This window comes from Toxotes jaculatrix, chromosome 23 (genome assembly GCF_017976425.1).
Source record: "Toxotes jaculatrix isolate fToxJac2 chromosome 23, fToxJac2.pri, whole genome shotgun sequence".
NCBI lineage: Eukaryota > Metazoa > Chordata > Actinopteri > Toxotidae > Toxotes > Toxotes jaculatrix.
In genome coordinates, this window is record NC_054416.1 from 2,254,792 (window position 1) to 2,272,806 (window position 18,015).

The 18,015-nt window shown below is 42.7% G+C and overlaps 1 protein-coding gene across 1 annotated transcript; it reads right to left on the reverse strand.

Annotated features, from left to right (window-relative positions):
* Positions 1–5,508: 5,508 nt before the first annotated feature.
* Positions 5,509–14,540, reverse strand: gc2 (guanylyl cyclase 2). Its single transcript, XM_041031750.1, has 25 exons — positions 14,478–14,540; positions 13,774–14,205; positions 13,546–13,674; positions 13,246–13,425; positions 12,911–13,028; positions 12,470–12,771; positions 12,230–12,361; positions 12,021–12,124; positions 11,725–11,843; positions 11,420–11,504; positions 11,183–11,279; positions 10,831–10,953; positions 10,604–10,684; positions 10,337–10,513; positions 9,999–10,155; positions 9,740–9,889; positions 9,338–9,486; positions 8,976–9,139; positions 8,579–8,771; positions 8,310–8,484; positions 8,071–8,169; positions 7,722–7,816; positions 7,544–7,629; positions 7,048–7,148; positions 5,509–5,641 (listed from the first exon to the last, which is right to left on the reverse strand). Exons 2-24 carry the CDS (start codon positions 14,131–14,133, stop codon positions 7,049–7,051), a joined length of 3,375 nt encoding a protein of 1,124 aa, XP_040887684.1. The 5' UTR covers positions 14,134–14,205; positions 14,478–14,540; the 3' UTR covers positions 5,509–5,641; position 7,048.
* Between the last annotated feature and the right edge of the window lie 3,475 nt (positions 14,541–18,015).

Genomic DNA, 18,015 nt, shown 5'->3' on the forward strand with positions numbered 1-18,015 from the left:
TTCCTGCAGGGCCTGAGGTTTACTAAAACACATTGCTGCTCTAGTCATGTGAGAACCCACTGGTGATTTTGGGCTCTGGCCAACTACAGTGTCAGCAAGGGTCAAGCCAGCAGGGGTGACCTCACACAGCCTTCATCCTCTGTGCCTAAAGCTAAAACCAAACTCGGCTTTGGCACAGGTGGCGAATTCAGATCAAATCCAGGTTTGTTTACTCCAATGCCATATATGGCATCTGCCGTCCAGCTCACTTGGACTCCCTCTAATCCCTGAGAATGATATTAACTTTTTTTTTCTTACCTCAGAGCAGCTACATGCAGCACTAAATGCTTATTAAAAGAAAATGCTTGCGCGACAGCGGTGATTCAAGACCCCGCTGAGTTTTCCATGGGAACCTAGATAGAGTAATCGAGGAAGACTCCCCCCTTTGCCCTGGGGAGGTATCTGTGATCTTCCACGCTGCAGAGAATGCCACGCTCGGCTTTCAGAGCCTCTACTACAGTTTGCATGCAACAATTTGTTGGACCCTTTTATCCCCAAACACCTTTCAGTATCATGAGTGGTATCATGTGTAGAGCAGCTGGCAATCATACCCTTAGTTTTACCCATGGAGCTATGCTGGGCCACCTGTCTGTGTCTGCCTGTGAATCTGTCACTGTAAACGAGAAAGACCTAAAAAGTCATTTATGGTTATTGCCAATATACTTCTGCCCATGCATGCTGTGTATAATTAGAACCCTTCACAGTTATACAAACAAAGGTTTTCTCTGAATTTTGGGGAACTGTGTTTTTTTGCTTTTTGTCATATTTCATGGCTTTCCTCTGCAGATGGAGTTTTCAGTTGTTCAAGTTCACATTGAGGACTTCTCGTCCATGTTGGTTTAAAAGTTGAGACAGAAAGTTCACTCTTGACCTTGACCCTGGTCCAGAAGCGTTGCCCTTCTACTCCACTGCATTTCATCTTCATACATAGCTAGAAAGCTACCTGACTATATCCATGATAAACAGCAATACAACAATGGACAAACATTTTGTTGACAAGTGTTGGCAACATCTTCACAGCCGTATGGAGCTGGTATTTATGTGGATTTTGCAGAGAATCATGCTACAGTTTAAAGAACCTTTTGCCATAAAAGGTCGAAATGGTGTCATGATCCATTAACCCTCTTGTATTGGCCCGTTTCTCTCCATCGCTCTTTCACCCCTTTAACCTCTCGCTACGGAAAAAGCGGGACAGCATTGTGACAGCCGGAATACCAGCCTCCAATCTCTCTTACAATGACGGCTAGCTACCAGTCGAGCCGATGGGCAACCCAATTCTTCCCGGGGGAAATATCAGCTGCTTTTCAAAGGAAGCCTGGTTCTGCTAACCTCCGTCTGGCGTGAGACCAGTCAAACGTTCGAAATCCCCTCAACCTTTCATCCTTTCATCTGCAAACTCTGCTGCTGAACTCATGTAGCCTCCAACCTTTTACCCTGTTTCTGTCTCACTTTTGATATTTAATGGAGAAGCATTTCAGATTCTGCAGAAATCTGAAAGCTTACCCCTAAAATTCTCCAGAATCCCAACTTTTTGCCTTCCTCAAGGTTGAAATAGGAAATATAAAAATTGATGATGAGGTACTGCATATGTATAGCCGTGGGTGTGCGTCAGTCTTGGTGCCAGTCAAACTAGTAGCCACAGTCTATGCTTAATGATGCAAATTTGGCCTGTGCTTTCACATCAGGTTATTTATTTGGTTGATGTGCACTGGTGCTTTGGATAATGACTGACGTCAGTTGTCTGGGTCTGCAGACACACAGGAGGGACTTTAGCTACTGTAATATGGACTGATATTTTCATGACCAAGCAGCCTGGAACTCCAACTGAATTAAAAATCTAATATAATACGAAGGCAGGAAGAACGTGATACCAACACCTTATTGAAATAAAAGATGATAATGTGAGCTGCTTTCTCTGGTGTGAACTGAGCAAATGAAACAGCCGTTGCAGGTTAACAGTTTAGTTCGACGTGGAATAATTTAGTCAATGTTTTGTAGTTTGTACTTTCCTTGAAAATAAGTGGATAGGGCGCCATGTTAACCTGGGAGGTTTTGCTGCTTGTAATGTTAATTTGTGTTGTATTGTGCTTCTACCTTACACTCAGGCTCAATTCTTTGTAGTCATCTTCTCTCCTCCTCTCCTGATTGGGAGTTACCGTGGCACAGCACCCTCTGCTGGTCTGGATACGGCCTTACAGCAAACCCTCTGCTGCTATTGTACTTGCAACAAAGGAGCTGAGCCAACAAAGCTGAAACACACACACAGGAAACACAAAGGAAAGCATGCTTCCCTTTGTTACAGACTCGGCCTGTTATTTCAGAACAAGCACAGTTGCGACATTGCTGCTGTTGACATTGCAATTTAAACAGACGCACACAGACAGTTTATTTACACAACTGAAAACAAATTGTTCAAATCTGTGCACGTTCAAAAACACTCAGCCCTACTCTATTTGTGATCAGTATTACTGAAACAAATATAGTTTCAAGACTAACTTTGGCCTCTGTACTGTATCTGATACTGGGTGCACATCATGGAGTGTATATAAAGATCCCCAGACACAGTCCATTGTGCACATTCAGCTGTATTTTCTGTTAATATTATTACTATTTACCAAATACCAGTACCCTTATTGTGTTCAGAAGCACTTGTGTAAAAGTTGTAATCAATGAACTGAACTTCTCGTTTTTCTTGCAGTAAATATGTTGAAATGTAAACTTTCAGTCTGTTTTGTGGTTGTTTAAGCAACCAAAAAAAAGTTGTTTGTAGGGAAAATGTTATTTCCTTCCTGTTTTCAGTGTCTGCTAAGAAGAAAAAAAGAACATGTTGTTACGCTCACAAGAACAAGCTCTAACAACATGAAAACAAATTCAAAAAATATGAATTTTGCAAGTCAGTCTGCCGCTGCCAATTGTTACTTGAAACTCATCAAGTCTTTGATTATTTTAAAGGACTTATAGACATCTGCGTATAGGTGCATAGCCTGCAATGAAAGGGGTCACATCATAAATCTGAGAGGGCATACGATGATCAGTCGGATGAGAGAGAATCTTTTCTTCCACACATTGTAATTACCTTATGATTTCTATTTTCCTGTGAAATACTAAATAGTTTTAGCCTTTCAGACCTAGAAAATTATTTAAACTAAATAATTGGAGAAGGAAAAATCACTTTGGTTGAACTGCACACGACTTACAGACACATTAAACCAGGGCACACAGACACACTGATTCATTTTAAGGGGAGACAGTGCTACAACGCTCTCATACCTGTGTGAGTAAGATAAGATAAGATAAGATAAAAATACTTTATTGATCCCAAACTGGGAAATTCAACTGTTATAGCAGCCGTGTACAGGTAATAAACACAATAGTACAATGGTAACAAGTACAAAAAATAAGGAGATTTGCCCTACATAAATCTGCAGTAAAAAAGCTAAATAAAGCTAAGTATAAGTAACAGTCAGCGGTAACAATAAGTTAAGTTTGTGAAACCAGAGTACAAATGTACAAAGTAGTACAATGAATTCTCCAGAATGTGCATAGTAAGAGTGTACGGAGTCCATTTGGACAAATGTCTTTACAGTCAAGCTGCCTACTCGTTTATGGATTACGAACACACACACACACACACACACACACACACACACACAGGATCAGCGGGGATAATCCTCCAGAGCCTGCAGGAAGCAGTTTGTTCTGTAGCTTGAACAAACTGAGTTTATTCTGTGTTGAACGACTAGAGGGCGCTGTGGGATTATTTTAAAATAAGCTTCTCAGTTGCACTAAAAAGCAGTAAGGTGAGGGGGAACCTAACCTTAAATGCCAAATAAAAGTCTTTGCACTGTATTCAGGCTTTATTGAAATGTTTGTTCGGCAGGTTTGGTTACAAAAATAAAGCAGGCTCAATGCTGCTATCGACAGGAAAATCGAAAACCTGATTATTCTTTACTTACTTTTAAGGATTATTTTCTATTATGAGAACAAAATTAAACTGTAAACTCTAATATAAACTCTTATAACTGTCTGATTCTGAAATTTAATAAACATATAAAGTAATATGTACAACAACACAGGTCTGTAAAAGACAATAAAACATTAAAACCGAGCTATAAGATGGAAAACTGCACGTCGAGAGGATGAACCCTCCTGGATAAAATCTGGTATCATACAGTATTTAAATGCATACACCTAAAGAAAAACACTGACAATTATCCAATTCCCTCTCTATTTAACAACATACATTTCTATTTCTTTTTGCCTACATAAAAAACTCTCTGCTCAAGTGACAGATTAGAACTTGTCTTTTTCCATCCTGGACAAAGACATGAAGCACAGCAGGCAGACCAGATTTAAAGAAAAAACTTCTGTATGTCAAGTTTGTGATGATACAATAAAATGACAGAGAAAGAATTTCCTTCCTGCTGTGGGATGGAAAAAAAGATGAGATTTGGTCATGAGAAAGTAAAATAGCAAAACCATCTCCCACTATCTGCACTATTATTAGCCTTTAATTACCCACTGATGTTTATTCAGTTACACACTTTCACATCTGGCAGCATGTCAGCCCAAACTGAGGAGCTGAAGAGAAACCCTGAGTACTGCGTTTAGTGAACTGAGATTTTCATTTTGTGTAGTGAAACCTTTATGGGAAACTGTCACTGGTTTAACCTCAAAAAGGAAGAATTCACCACAAAGCTATTCATAATTCAGGGACATCGGTGTTCACTGTTTAAATAAAGGCAAAAATGTCCAAAAAAAAAAAAACAACAACAAAAGAAGGTAATTATTTTTGTTTAGAGTAGATTTTTCATTCTCACACCGTGGCTCAACAAACAGGATGGAGAACAAAGAGAAGGTGAAAGCAAAAGATCTTTTCTTACCCTCCTCCCTCTCACCTCTCTGTTTAATCTCCTCCTCAATTTCCTTCCCTCCTCTCCTGTTTCCTCGCACCCTCTTTTCCTCACCTCTGTCTCCTCCTCTCCTCTCCTCAGCCGGAGAAACAGGGAAGCGAAGGAGGAGGAAATGAACGAGAGATTAGCTCCGTTCCTCGGCTGCTGACGGGCAGTTTCTGTAGATCCCTGCTTTGCTGAGTCACCACCTCACAGCCTCTGCACAAAGTTCCACACAGGACTTCATCTCCTCAACACAAGCTGTTAATACACACAGACACACACATACACACGGTGACTGCTTTTAATCCGAACTAACACTTTCACTCGCCCCTTTCTGCTCCTGTTAACTTCTCTCAGTGGATCATCACTAGCAGAGAGTTTTGTAAGGAAACATCTGGATGATGTTCCACAAAAATACTGAAGCTACACTTCAGACCTTGGTCTGATGTTTATCACTACTTTTTCTCCAACGTGATGGGGCAGACTTTGCACTGTCAGCCAGGACTAGTGAAAATCCAATGAGAGGTCCTGTCCAGGTAAATGTACGAGTTACAGGTCAGCGTCAGTGGTGCAACATCATGACGTTCTCTTCGTCTTCGGGCGCGTAGAGCTGAGTCACGACGCGGACGTGAGAGATCTTCTTCACCGCCTTGTGAAACACCTGCTTCATGTCCTTTGACTCACTTGTTGCGATGCTGATTCGCGTGCTGAAAGGATGGAGGGGAAAGAGAATGAGGGGGAAGAAGGAAGGAGGAGGGGAGGAAAGATGGACAGAACATTAACGCAAGATGGGAAAGGAGAACTGCTAACCTACAACACAAGAAGAAAGGATTCATTAGGGGAATAGCTCGACATTTTTGGGAAATACACTGAATAGCTTTCTTGCTGAGAGATGAGAAGACTGACATCAGTCTTGTGTCTTTCTTGTGTCAGTGTTTCCCCGGTGTACAGTCAATTTAGAGTTAGGTCTAGCAGGTCAGGAAATCTATAGCTGAGAAAACTCTAGAAGCAACTCACTACAAACACTGGAGAGCAAGTCTGGACAGCTAATCACAAGGAAGCTTTGGTGCTAGCTACCTGTTAGACAAGACACCACGCTGAAGAAAAGCCTCTTTTATATTCAAAACCATTGGGATGAACATGTACACCCGATGAAGATCCTCTTAACTTAACATTTTTAATGCCGCAGCAGAGGAAAGTGTTGCACCTGTTCATCAAAGTGGACTTTTTAAAGATTTAAAGAAACACTACGACATTTTAGACTTTCCATTGCAGCCCAGGTTAACCGGTGTCGGCACGTCGCTGCTCATTTTGGTAAAATTCTCACTTCCTGTGGTTTTGAAGGTGCGTCACTGAATCCAAAGACCTTTTACTGCAAACAGAAAGTCTAAAAATCAAGTGTATGATCAACTGAAACATTCTCATGAAAACAGATTTTTGAGGTTTTCGAGCGACAGCAGCGACGTGGCGAGCAGTCGACATGTGACTATGTTTTTTTTAAACTTGTAAAGTAGAAGAACTGAGTTTTGTAAGTGACAATTCAAGACGGTGATTTTCCCCCCTCTGATGGAAAGAGATGTTTTTTATTTTATGGACAATATCCCCACATCCCTCGCTTGGACTGTCTCTAGATGTCGCTGGTTTATTCTTCAGAATAATTTATTTATTCTTCAGAACCTACAGCAAGAAGCTGCTGGTCAGAAACTAGTTCTGTTAAACCAGTAAAAATGACGTCTTTTACAGGTTAAAACTACAATCTTTTTTAATTTAGCTAAAATCTAAAGATTCTGACATTTAGCACATGAAAGTTACCACATGAAAGCAGATAAACTCTGTCATTTCTAATAATTAAAAAAAGAAGTTAAAACATAATGTTATTAGTTTAAAGAGAAAGCCATAGCACCAGAACCCTGTGTCTGACCCGCTGCTTCTTTCTGTGGCCTCCTAAACTCTGAGTGAGTCGTGTTCAAGGTGCAACGAAATGCGAACAAACTGCAGTGACATCTCGAGACAGTCTTTGCTAACAAGTCCCCAAACTATGTTTGCCAAAGGACGAGTCATGTTGCCAACCAAGCCAGTAATGTTATACATTTTTTATAATGCATAACATTACCTCAGTTTTTCTTCTTTGCAAGTTGTTCCTGTTGTTGTTTCTCGGCTTTCCGTTTCTTGTACTGGGCTATCTCGGCCATCTGCAGCCCGTGGGCCATTTGCCTGTTGGGACGAAGTAAACAGCATGAACACAGCACGCACACACACACACACGCACGCACACACACACAAACACACACACTCATGAGTCCTGCAATGGTTCGGCTGCCGGCTCTCTGCAAACTATCGACTAGATCAGATTGTAGATCTTTCTTTCTACCAGCTGGGAATGAAAGAGAGCTGAATGGCTGTTAAAGGTTCCAGGTTCACTTTCATTCATCAGTTTGTTGTTAATAAACGATTAGCTTAGTAAAAACTACAGTGACATTGTTAGATGAAAGCGACCAGTGCAGGACTCAGAACTTAGACACTGCTGGGTGAAGAAAATTGAGGCCAAAGGGGAATATGGAATAAAAAAAGAGCAACAAAGGAGAAGGACAAAGGACGGTCACTCCTACCCGGACTTGAGCTCTGGAGGAACAGGCAGAGGTTTGGTAAATCCCTCTCTCCCTACAAGCCAGTAGGTCTCCTCTATTCCTTTCCCCTGAGAAAAAGAGGAAGAAAGATATTGAGATACTATATTTTGCTGTTACCTGATTGTGTTGTTCAAATCTTGTACCAGATAAAGGTTTGTACCTTGATTTCTGCCCTGCCTCTTAATTCTAGTTTGTAGCCGAGATTTAGGTCCCGCAGGACCTTCACTGTACTCTGGTGGACGTGGATCCTGTAGGCTTTCACAGTGAAACACGAGAAGGTGATGTTATCACACTGATCGCTTTATTTTCCCAAAAGTCAAAACCCCCTAAGAATTGTAGTTGCTGATTGTTTTAGCTTGAAAACGTTTTCTGGTTTTAGCATCAGTGTGATGAAGTACTCTTCCTCGTCCAGCCCAGAGTAAGCCCAGTAATCCCAGCCCGGCTGTGTTTTCCAAAAACAGATGCACGATACATTTTTCAGTTCTGTTTTTTGTTGATCTGTAACTTACGCAATCCTCCGGACTCCATTCGAGAGGCAGTGTTCACTGTGTCTCCAAACAGACAGTAGCGAGGCATGGTCAGACCCACCACACCTGCCACGCACGGACCTACAACAGACACACACACACAAACACAAACAAACAAACAAACACTCAAATGTAAATGTAGTTGTTGTAGTTTTACAGCATTTTCAAGGTGATAGTACACATGTACCCATACTTTACTAAGGCTAATCATCATCTGTCACCTGTGTGCAGTCCTATACGTATCCTGACAGGAACATCAGGCATGTGTCTCATTTTGAAAGTTCCCACAGCGCTCAGGATGTCGAGAGCCATGTTCGCTATTTCTGCAGCATGGCGGTTGCCATTAGGGACGGGGACACCAGATGCCACCATGTAAGCGTCGCCGATCGTCTCCACCTAAAGAAGGACATAACAGAATTAGCAACAAAGAGATTTAATGTGTGAGGATGTCATATAACAGAACTGAACAGAAGACAGAGGTTAGGAGCACCTTGTAGACATCGTGGTTTCCTATGATGGCGTCAAACAGCGTGTAGAGGTCGTTGAGCAGGTCGACGACCTCGATGGGTTCGCTGTTGGCTGAGATGGTGGTGAATCCGACGATGTCGCTGAAATAAAGCGACACGTGGTCAAAATACTCTGGTTTAACTGTCCCGCCCACCTTCAAGGCCTCTGCCACAGATCTGAAGGGAAGAAGAAGAACACAAGTATGAACCATGTAAAGTGTCTTTAATTAAATTACATTTGAGACTATTCTGTACTGCACTGTGATTATTTTGTACAGTTTCATCTGTTTTATTCCATTTTAGTTCGTGTGTGTCTGTGCGTGTTTAAATTTGTGCATTTATGTGGGTGTGTTTTGTACGAGTGTGTTCACATTAACTCACGGAGGCAGCATCTGTGTCAGCAGCTTCTCCGTCTTCTGCTTCTCGATCTCCAGCTCCTCTGTCCGCTCTCGGATCAGCTCCTCCAGGTTAGACGAGTACTGCTCCAGCATCCGCAGCATGGAGTCTATGATGTTGGTCTTCTTCCCCTTGTTGATGTTCTTAAACTGAGATAAGAAGAGATGAGACAAAAGTACAGAGGACAAGAAATAAGAAGCAGTTGATTAACCAAGTATGAGTACATAATTCCCTGATAACTACAGTAATTATGACATAAAAGTTCCATAAAACGGTTCCTTGTAGAAGCTGACAAGCTGTCAGTTTTTGAACCACTGCGTGAATCACCTACAATCAACCAGCGCTACCTGGTCAAAGATGTCTTCAAAGCTGGGCCTCTTGTCCGGTTGTTCGGTCCAGCACTGTTTCATCAGCTGGATGCACTCTAACGGAGCATAGTCCGGACTGACCACCGGCCGGAACAGAGGAGGAGGCTTACAGAGCTTCTCTACAATTTCTGAAACACAGAGAAACATCAGCTGTTGTGTTGTTGTCGCCATGAGTGAAAACATCTGCTCTTTAGGAGGCAGTTTGGATTTTACTTTTCAAAATTTATTCTGTCTGAATTTTCTGTCTGCCTGCATCGGTGTGTAAAAATTCCTGGACAGATTAAATTTGTAGTGAAATGTAACAGCAATTGTAAAATTAAGAAAAACTGTAGTGCACATCTATCGTCCTGCATTTTCAGGTTCGGGAGGTGATTGTCTTGCCTGCAGCAGAGAGGTCCATCATGCAGAACGGCGGCCCTCTGATCACCACCTCCTGCATGATGATGGCAAAGCTGAACACGTCACCGGGCAGAGTCCCGTGATGCCCCGGCTGCCCAGTCCTCAGGATTTCTGGAGCCGTCCACAGCAGCTCTGGAACACACAGAACTGTTAATGCTTCTGTAATGGCAACCTGCATAAACTGTCTCCACTGGGACAAACTGAGTGTGACCCTGGTTCATAATCTGATCTGTTCTCTCACCTTCTGCAGGTGGTTCAACATAAGGGAACCTCTGAGACTCCAGAACCTCATTGTAGCCGTAATCCGTGACCTTCAGGACAAAGCGGCCGTCCACCACACAGTTACGGGACTTCAGACGAGTGTGCGATATGCCGCGGTGGTGGAGGTATTTCATACCCTGAGAAAGAAAAACAAACAGGTTGGTTTGTTTTCAGTGGTCCAGCAGTCTCCTGGGTCAGCTGCACAAGGGCAATATTTTACATATTTTTACAACATCAGTTAGCAGCTACACTGGAACTCTTTGGTAAACCATGCAGGATTCAAATGTCACACGTCACTGCAATCTAGTTTATATTAACCTTAATCAGATCCAGCAGCAGAGAGGATTTGAACATCCAGTCGAGTTTGACGTCTTCGTTCAGCAGCAGGTCCTCCAAGCTGCCCCTGGAGCAAAACTCGGTCACGATGGCGAACACGCCACAGTCGTGAAAGAAGCCCAGGAAGGGGTTGACATTCTCATGACGCATGTCCTTCATCTGCAAATAAAAAACACTTTGTTGACTTAACACAATTGTTCAAACTAAAAATGACACGATGAGACTTTGTCTCACAACGACATCACATACCAGTTCAAACACATCGCTGGTTTTGGGGGTGATTCTGCTGAACGTCCCATCAGGAAGCCTCTTCAGCCACGCCCAATCACCCTGTAGGAGAGAAACACCCACCAACCAAACATAAGCAGTTACACTAATCTTGTTTCTTTTCAAGATACTAAACTGACGCTGCCACATGGACATTTTCATTTGAGTGATAATATTTGTGCTACAAGTATTAAACTGGCTCGCATCACCTCATAAATGACAACATTGGTGTTCTCATAGGTGGCCGGGGACTGGGTGGAGACCGGTGAGGCAAGGCTGCGGTCTGACACGCTCCTCATGCCGCTGGCTCTGCTGTCGGACAGACTCAGCTTCTGTACAGAGTTAAGTGTCAAATCAGTTTTGTAGTTTCAAATAGTTGACTGTAACTTCAGTATCTGATGTAACGGTTGAAGAAATGTTTAAAACTACAAAGTAATATTGATTTATTGAATTAATAAAATATCAATACATAAAATTTGCAACAACTTCTTGTTGTGTAGTTTTTTTTTTTTTTTAATGGATACAAGTTGGACTCTAACAAGTTGTCAAACAGAGGCTGACCTTGTTGCTAAGTGACGGGTTTATGAATGTGACATCTGCCAGAGTCAGCAAGATCTTGTTCGGACCCCTGACCAGTCGAATCTGATTGATGCGTCGCCTAGGCAACAAGAGACAAGGAGGAGACAGATAGGAATAAGTGACAAACTAACAGCTGTAGGACAGAAACAGCTTTATATGAGATAAATCGTAAGAACAAGACTTTTCAGGTCAAACAATACGACTTTGCTGATTTTGTACCTGATGCAGTAAATCAGTGCCACAGCAAAAACACAGAAAGCGATGGCCCCGAGAAACATGCTGATGGTCATGAACAGATCCACACCTGGAAGAGAAAAAGAAGAGTTTTGACTGAAAACATTGAAGTGAAGTATAACTAACCCTATCTAGACAAGATGCATTTAGCTGAACATTTATACACACTGACATAAACAAGCTAAGGGAGTGTGTATGCAGGAATATGTTTATCTGTAGAGATTACCCATAAAAGCAAATCAGAGTATATATTTGTGCGTGCGTGTGTGTGTGTGTGTGTGTGTCCTTACCCCCTGAGCACATGACTCCAGGAGTAAACCAGCAGGAAGAGTCCTTCCTGGGTCCGTAGCCTCGAGGGAAGTGGATGTCTCGACCCAGGAAGTGCACCATGCCGACTTCCATGTCGATCCTGTCACCAGTCAATATGATCACTATTAGAAGTTATTAATGAAACTCAGAACTTAACAAAAATGCACTTATCTGTTTGAGTGTCCACTCCAAAACTTATTTGACCCCCCTCACCTGCCTATATGAATATTATATTACTCAGTGTTCTCTTGTTTCTCACTCCAGTCTCCTCATGTACCTGTACACTGGCTTCAGCTCCCAGGAGAGTCCGTCTGTGTCCAGTATGAGGTAGTCCAACAGAGCTGCTCCAGAGCCGTTGGTTTTGATTGGGTGGCTGAAGCCCTGCAACATTAGTACAATATGTAGGTGGAACTGCCCTTTTATCATGAGCATTTTTATTTTGCCAGGAACCTTAAAGTTGTGAGTCTGGACAATCACTCTCAGTACCTGAAAGGCCAGGTTGCGGGTGTGTCTTGCCAGATTTCCGCCAGACATCCACTCCCCAGACTGCCGAACACGATGCACCGCGTGAGCCATGAAGACGACAGAGTTGTAGATGGTCCCGAACAGAGGAGACACCTGCAGGACACAGATTTGAGGTCAAACTGTTGTATTCAGGGGCATCTCAGCAGCACACACTTCTAATGAAAAAACATCTTTTCCAGACTCCTTGGTTCCATGCATCACCTGCTGTGGCTTCAGCGTCCTTGCCACCTCCCCCCTCTCCATGGCCTCTCTGTAGGCCTCGTAGAACGACGTCTGTGGTGAGTTGATGGTGACGGTCAGCACGGCGTCGTAGGCCCGCAGCAGTTTGCTGTTGCTCTTCAGAGCCGGGTAGGAGACGTTGCGGTGGGGAAGGCTGTAGAGCAAGGTGTCATAGGGCACAAAGACCAGGGAGCCATCGATCATCTGCATGTCGTAGGCAGTCTCCAACAGCAGCTTCTGGGCTCCACCACCGATCAGCGCCGAGTGCATGCAGAGGATCACAACTGGAACGGGACATGACATTAACATTTTGTCATTGTCTTAAAACCCAAGAAATAAAAGACATATAAAAAAAGTATATGGTAAAAAATCGATACGTGGATACACGTTGTAAATCCTCTTCTGTGGTAAATCAGTACGCACCCCGTATTTCTCTCATCTTGCGAACTTTGGCCAGGGTTCGCCTGATGCCGTGAGGTGTGTTCTCCATAAAACTGACCAGTCTGACTGGCAGACCGTGGCTTCTCAAGGAGTCAGCAACCTGACCAGGGCAGAGACAACACATGTACCGACCAGATGAAATCCATGAACTCAACAAAATAGAGCAAATGCACAAAATCGTAACATTTTGTGCACCTTTCCCCTAAATTTCTTATTTAAAAAATGATAATTTGTTTTGGCTTCATCATTAGGTATTTTAGCTGGCAGGAGCTGTTGTTTGCAGTATAAGAATAGTGAAAAACAAAGCAAATTCACACCTTCGTGGCCGTCTCCACCCAAATGTCTTCTGAGGAAGAGATGATGCCGATGTGGGCCCACCTGAAGTAGTTCATGACGCTGAGCAGCACCCAAGTGGGCCTTGCCATGGAGCGGGCAAAGGTCGGGTGGCTCCGGACATCGTCCAACTCGTAGCCAACACAACCCCAAGGAAACAACGCCTAGAAGAGGAAACAAGACAAAAATGGACATGTCAAAGCAGGAAAAGACAGGAAAAATAATTATATCATGGCACTTCTAATGTGTTTGCACAAATCTACACAGCCTCTAAAATCACCTACTTTGTTCCAGCCTTTGCTTAGCATTGAAGCAGCATCACAGTAGCTGGGGTTGGCTGGTCCAGTGTACCCTGAGGCCTTGGTGTGGAAACCCACAAAAGCCTCCAGCGCCCTTGATGTCTCACATGGCTCCTGAAGAGAGAGGACCAGTAAATCACAGTTAAATGAATGAGTGAAATTACTTTTGTACATCACCACACATAATGCAGATGAATGCGATGAGGCGTGTACCTGCAGCACAGCATAGTCGAATGTTGCAGCATAGGTCAGCGAGGGGTCCTTGTTGATGCGGTTGACGGCGAGCTGTGCCGCCACACTGGGAAGGGCCTTGGCAAACAGAGGGTCACATCCCCACGGTCCCACCACCCCAACCCGAAACCAGGCTCCTTCAGCTGGGCAAGGCAGTAAACACACGGAGGCCAGGAGAACCAAGAGGAACCTCAGGGGGCCACGGAGGGATGGATGGAGTGGAGGAGAGAAGGGAAGAGGTGAGGGAGGATGAGGAAGGTGGGGTAAAGTAAGGGAGGTTTTGTCTGGAGTCTCAGGCCATGTTTGAGGTATGGAGATGAAGGCACGGTGCTGTTGTTGCATCTCAAGGCTCCCAGCCTCAAGAGCTCACAAGGACCTGGAGGAAGAAGGTCTGACGGTGATGATGCTGCTTCCCTAGGAAAACAAGGGATTTGGAGAAAAGTGATGGAAATTATAAATGGAAATATGAAGAAATGTTGTACCACAACATCTGCTGTATCCACTTTACACTTCTTTTACTTAGCTTTTTCTTGTCTTTGTTTCACCCCTTTTGTTCAGTTTTCTCATGTTAATTTTATACTTCAGTACACGTAACTTGTTTGCATTTTAATTTAAATTTAAACCACACAAACAGTGCTATCATTTTCATTATTATTACCATGTTTATTTTATTAAAGGTTTCCTACCATGCATGGATGAGATGGACAGATCTTGCTCCTTCTGCACGAAAGCTCCACGGTGAAAATCAGTTTCATCACTTTCCCTTTTGTTCACATCCAATGAAGAAATCCCTGAAAAGCGTCTTCACATTCTGGAGCCAGCACAGTGCCACTGCATTGTGAAAACACATACATGTAACGCAGCTGGTGGCGAATCTCAGGAGGGTTTACAGCTCATCCTTGCGTATGTGTGTGTGTGTGAGATGACCTAGAACAATTGTGTGACCTGTCAATTCAGATTATATTAAATCCAATCAGGACCTTTGCAGCTGTAAGCCACACTGACCGAGCAGGGAAAGTGAAAATGATTAATATTAACATCGTTAACATCACAGCAGAAGCCTTGCAGCCTAATAACAGAACAGTAGTAGTTGTATGTAGAGGATGATCCATAGTACTCAGACTATCTCAGACTCAGCAGCTCAGACTTTTTCAAAATGCAAACAGTACAGTGTCTCTCTGAAAGCTAGAGGGCAGCACAACACAGAAACACCACCCTGCTGCTTCGTTCAGTTTCCTGCACAGAAAACTGTCCTGTGGTGTGTGTGGTGGAGTGTTCTGGAAAAAAACAAAGGATTCTGCTTGAACCCAAATGGGGCCTACATGGAGCAGATTTTGGATTCCTCTGCTCTCTCTCACTGAGTCCTACTACTTCAGCTTAGAGGTGATAAAAACTTACAAGGCGTTGCACAATGTGGCAGAGCTAACTGCACATTTCTGCAGGGTAAACATCACTGCTCCGGCCTTTTCATGTAGCTGATGGATTCATGTTGATAATCTCATTCACTATTTTGCCCTTTTTCTCAGACTCACCTTCTCTTTTGCTCTGATTCAAACACACAGTTTAACTAGTTTTTCCCCAAATGTTTTCTGAGCATCTGCATGAGACTAAACTTCTGTGTGATTCTTGTTGTCATCAGTGAAACTAAAGACAACTTTCTAAAATGTTATGTATCCCATTTTATATCTTCTACCATACTTTCTCTCTATGAACCTGACTCTACCAACATTATGTCAAAACCAAGACAAATCAGTCCAGATGTGAAGTCCTGATCCTGCCAGATGAACCCTCTGACTCTATTACTGTAACACTGCAGCACACATTGAAATGCATGCTGCCTCAACACCCTTTAACACTCTGATATTTCACTTTTTAAAATGATCTGTATATATAAATTTAAAAAATATATAAATTATATATATAATTATCTATTTATTTTCTATCATTTGTGAACATTGTTTTTAAGTAAACAGAAAGGCCTAATTTATTTGAAATGTCTTTTTTCCAGATCTACACAGGTAGCACTAACACTGACAGCATCAGACAGGTAACAGAAAATAAGCCAGGCTCCACTGCAAGTCTACAGCAGAGTTCACCCACAGGTGACTGTGCCATCCAACCGCGCTACTTATATCCAGGTGTTGACAGTGTCTGCCATAAGCAGCTCTTTGAATTGAATTTCTTTTCTGAATGGCACTTATCTTTATGAAACAGCCACTTAGCAGTCACTGATGAAGGGCCCCTCGGTCTCAAGACTGACCGGCACCGCAGTGTGCAGAGGTGGAGGGGGCTGGAGGGAGCTGGAGGGGGCTGACGAGGCCCCGAACAGGACAAAACAAGTTTCCACATTCCATCAATGAAGTGAAAATTTATCCTAACAACTAATCACATTAAACTACTCTGTATGGGAGATTTAAAGACGCAGAAATCTGAATTTAGTAAACTGATATTTTCCAGGACAATTCTGAAATTACAAACTTGTGGCTGGTGAAACTCACTTAATCGCAGTCAATTCCACATTGACATGTGTTGAAATATCCATTCAGTGCCTTTCTTTTCCTTTGCCATCCCCACCTCAGTCAGTCTAAAAATTTTCCTTATCTGATGTGGTCTGCAATTTGACCACACATCAAAGGAGGGACGATGAAAAGTCAGAAATGCACAGAACAAAAAACAAGAATGAATAGGATAAAAGAAAAAAACGGCCCTGCCACCCAGAAACAACCACACACAGCCTGAACTTATTTTAAAACATTAAAAAAAAAAAGTTTAAGAACATGTTGAAGTAACAGAGGTCACATGAGCAGCCCAAAGTCGAGCCTCATCAAATGACTTTTGTCATGTCGGTTTAGCGAACTTCTGTCACCCTCTCTCAAAGAATTTCCTCTTTCCTGTGGGATGTGTTTGCAGTGTTGATAAATCAGTAAGCGTGACTCATCCCCTGACTCCTTTCTGCCTCCCATCTGCCTGTTTATCTTGGACAGGCAGAAAGACAGAGGCGTGTCGAACTAATAGTGTCGCTGGAAAAGACACATTTATGAGCGGTAAACTCCCAAACTAGCTGAAAAACATGCACTTTTAAGAGTTTCTTTCTCCGATGCACACGGCTTCTGTCTTTCATTCCTCTTTTTGTGATGCTTGACTTTCTTTGGCTTATGAAGCTGTATCACTCCATCAGATAGTGTCCAGGAGGCAGCGAGCATAAATGGCTGGTGGTTGCTGTTTATTTGTTATGGCAACTAGAGGATCTGTAGCTGCACTGAACATAATTCAACATTTACTCTTATGGGAAACACATAGACAAAGCACTGGCATATGTTATAATCTAAACTGACTTATCTGATGGATCTTTTTGATGTGACTGTGTTGAAGAGAAATAACATCTCCTGCTTTGGGAATCGTATGATGTAAAGATGGTTTATGCTTAAGAATTACCTGCATTGCTTTCAGGTTTTTTTCCCCCCCGATAATCTCCATAGAAAAAAAAGAAGCTTAGATTAGCTTAAAATCTAGAGACAGGGAGAAACCATGCAAAAGCCGAAGAGTCAGGCTAGCTGTTTCCCCTTGCTCACGGTCTTTGAGCTAACCTAGCTAACGGGCTGCATAGTTAGGACACATACTTGAGAATGGTATTGAAGTTTTTGTTTTTGCTGACCCCAGATGTAAAATATTGTTAAAAGATAACACTGAAGCTAAATATTTTCACATGGAGGCTTGAAAACATCAGCTACATTATGTCAGAGAACTTTCCTCGTTTTTCACATTAAAACTCTTAAAGAGAATATGAATGTTCGTGAGATGCAGGTGGTCTAAATCTAAATGGTGGCTGAAGCAGACAGTTATCCACCAGCTATTTCACATGCTTCGATAATCGATTGATCAGCCTCATATTTGCATTCAAGAACAACATCGGAGTTGTTCATCTTGAAACCGCTCCAGTGAGTTGGTACAGAACAGAATTTGTGGTGATGAATCGGGGTATTTTAAAAAATCATTAGCTTATCTTGAAAACATGATGCAAGCCAAGAAGAAGGAGTGTGACGCGGTGGGAAATAAACTGTCCGGGAAGAAACGGATACGAACAAAATATAGTAACCAAACTACAGCATTAGAAAAAGACCAGAATTTCCCCTTCAACCACTGTGGGAAACAGTCATGGGCAAGGTCAGGTAAATACATGGTTTGAATGTCCTGCTAAGTCTCAGGAAATGCTGAAGGAAGAGG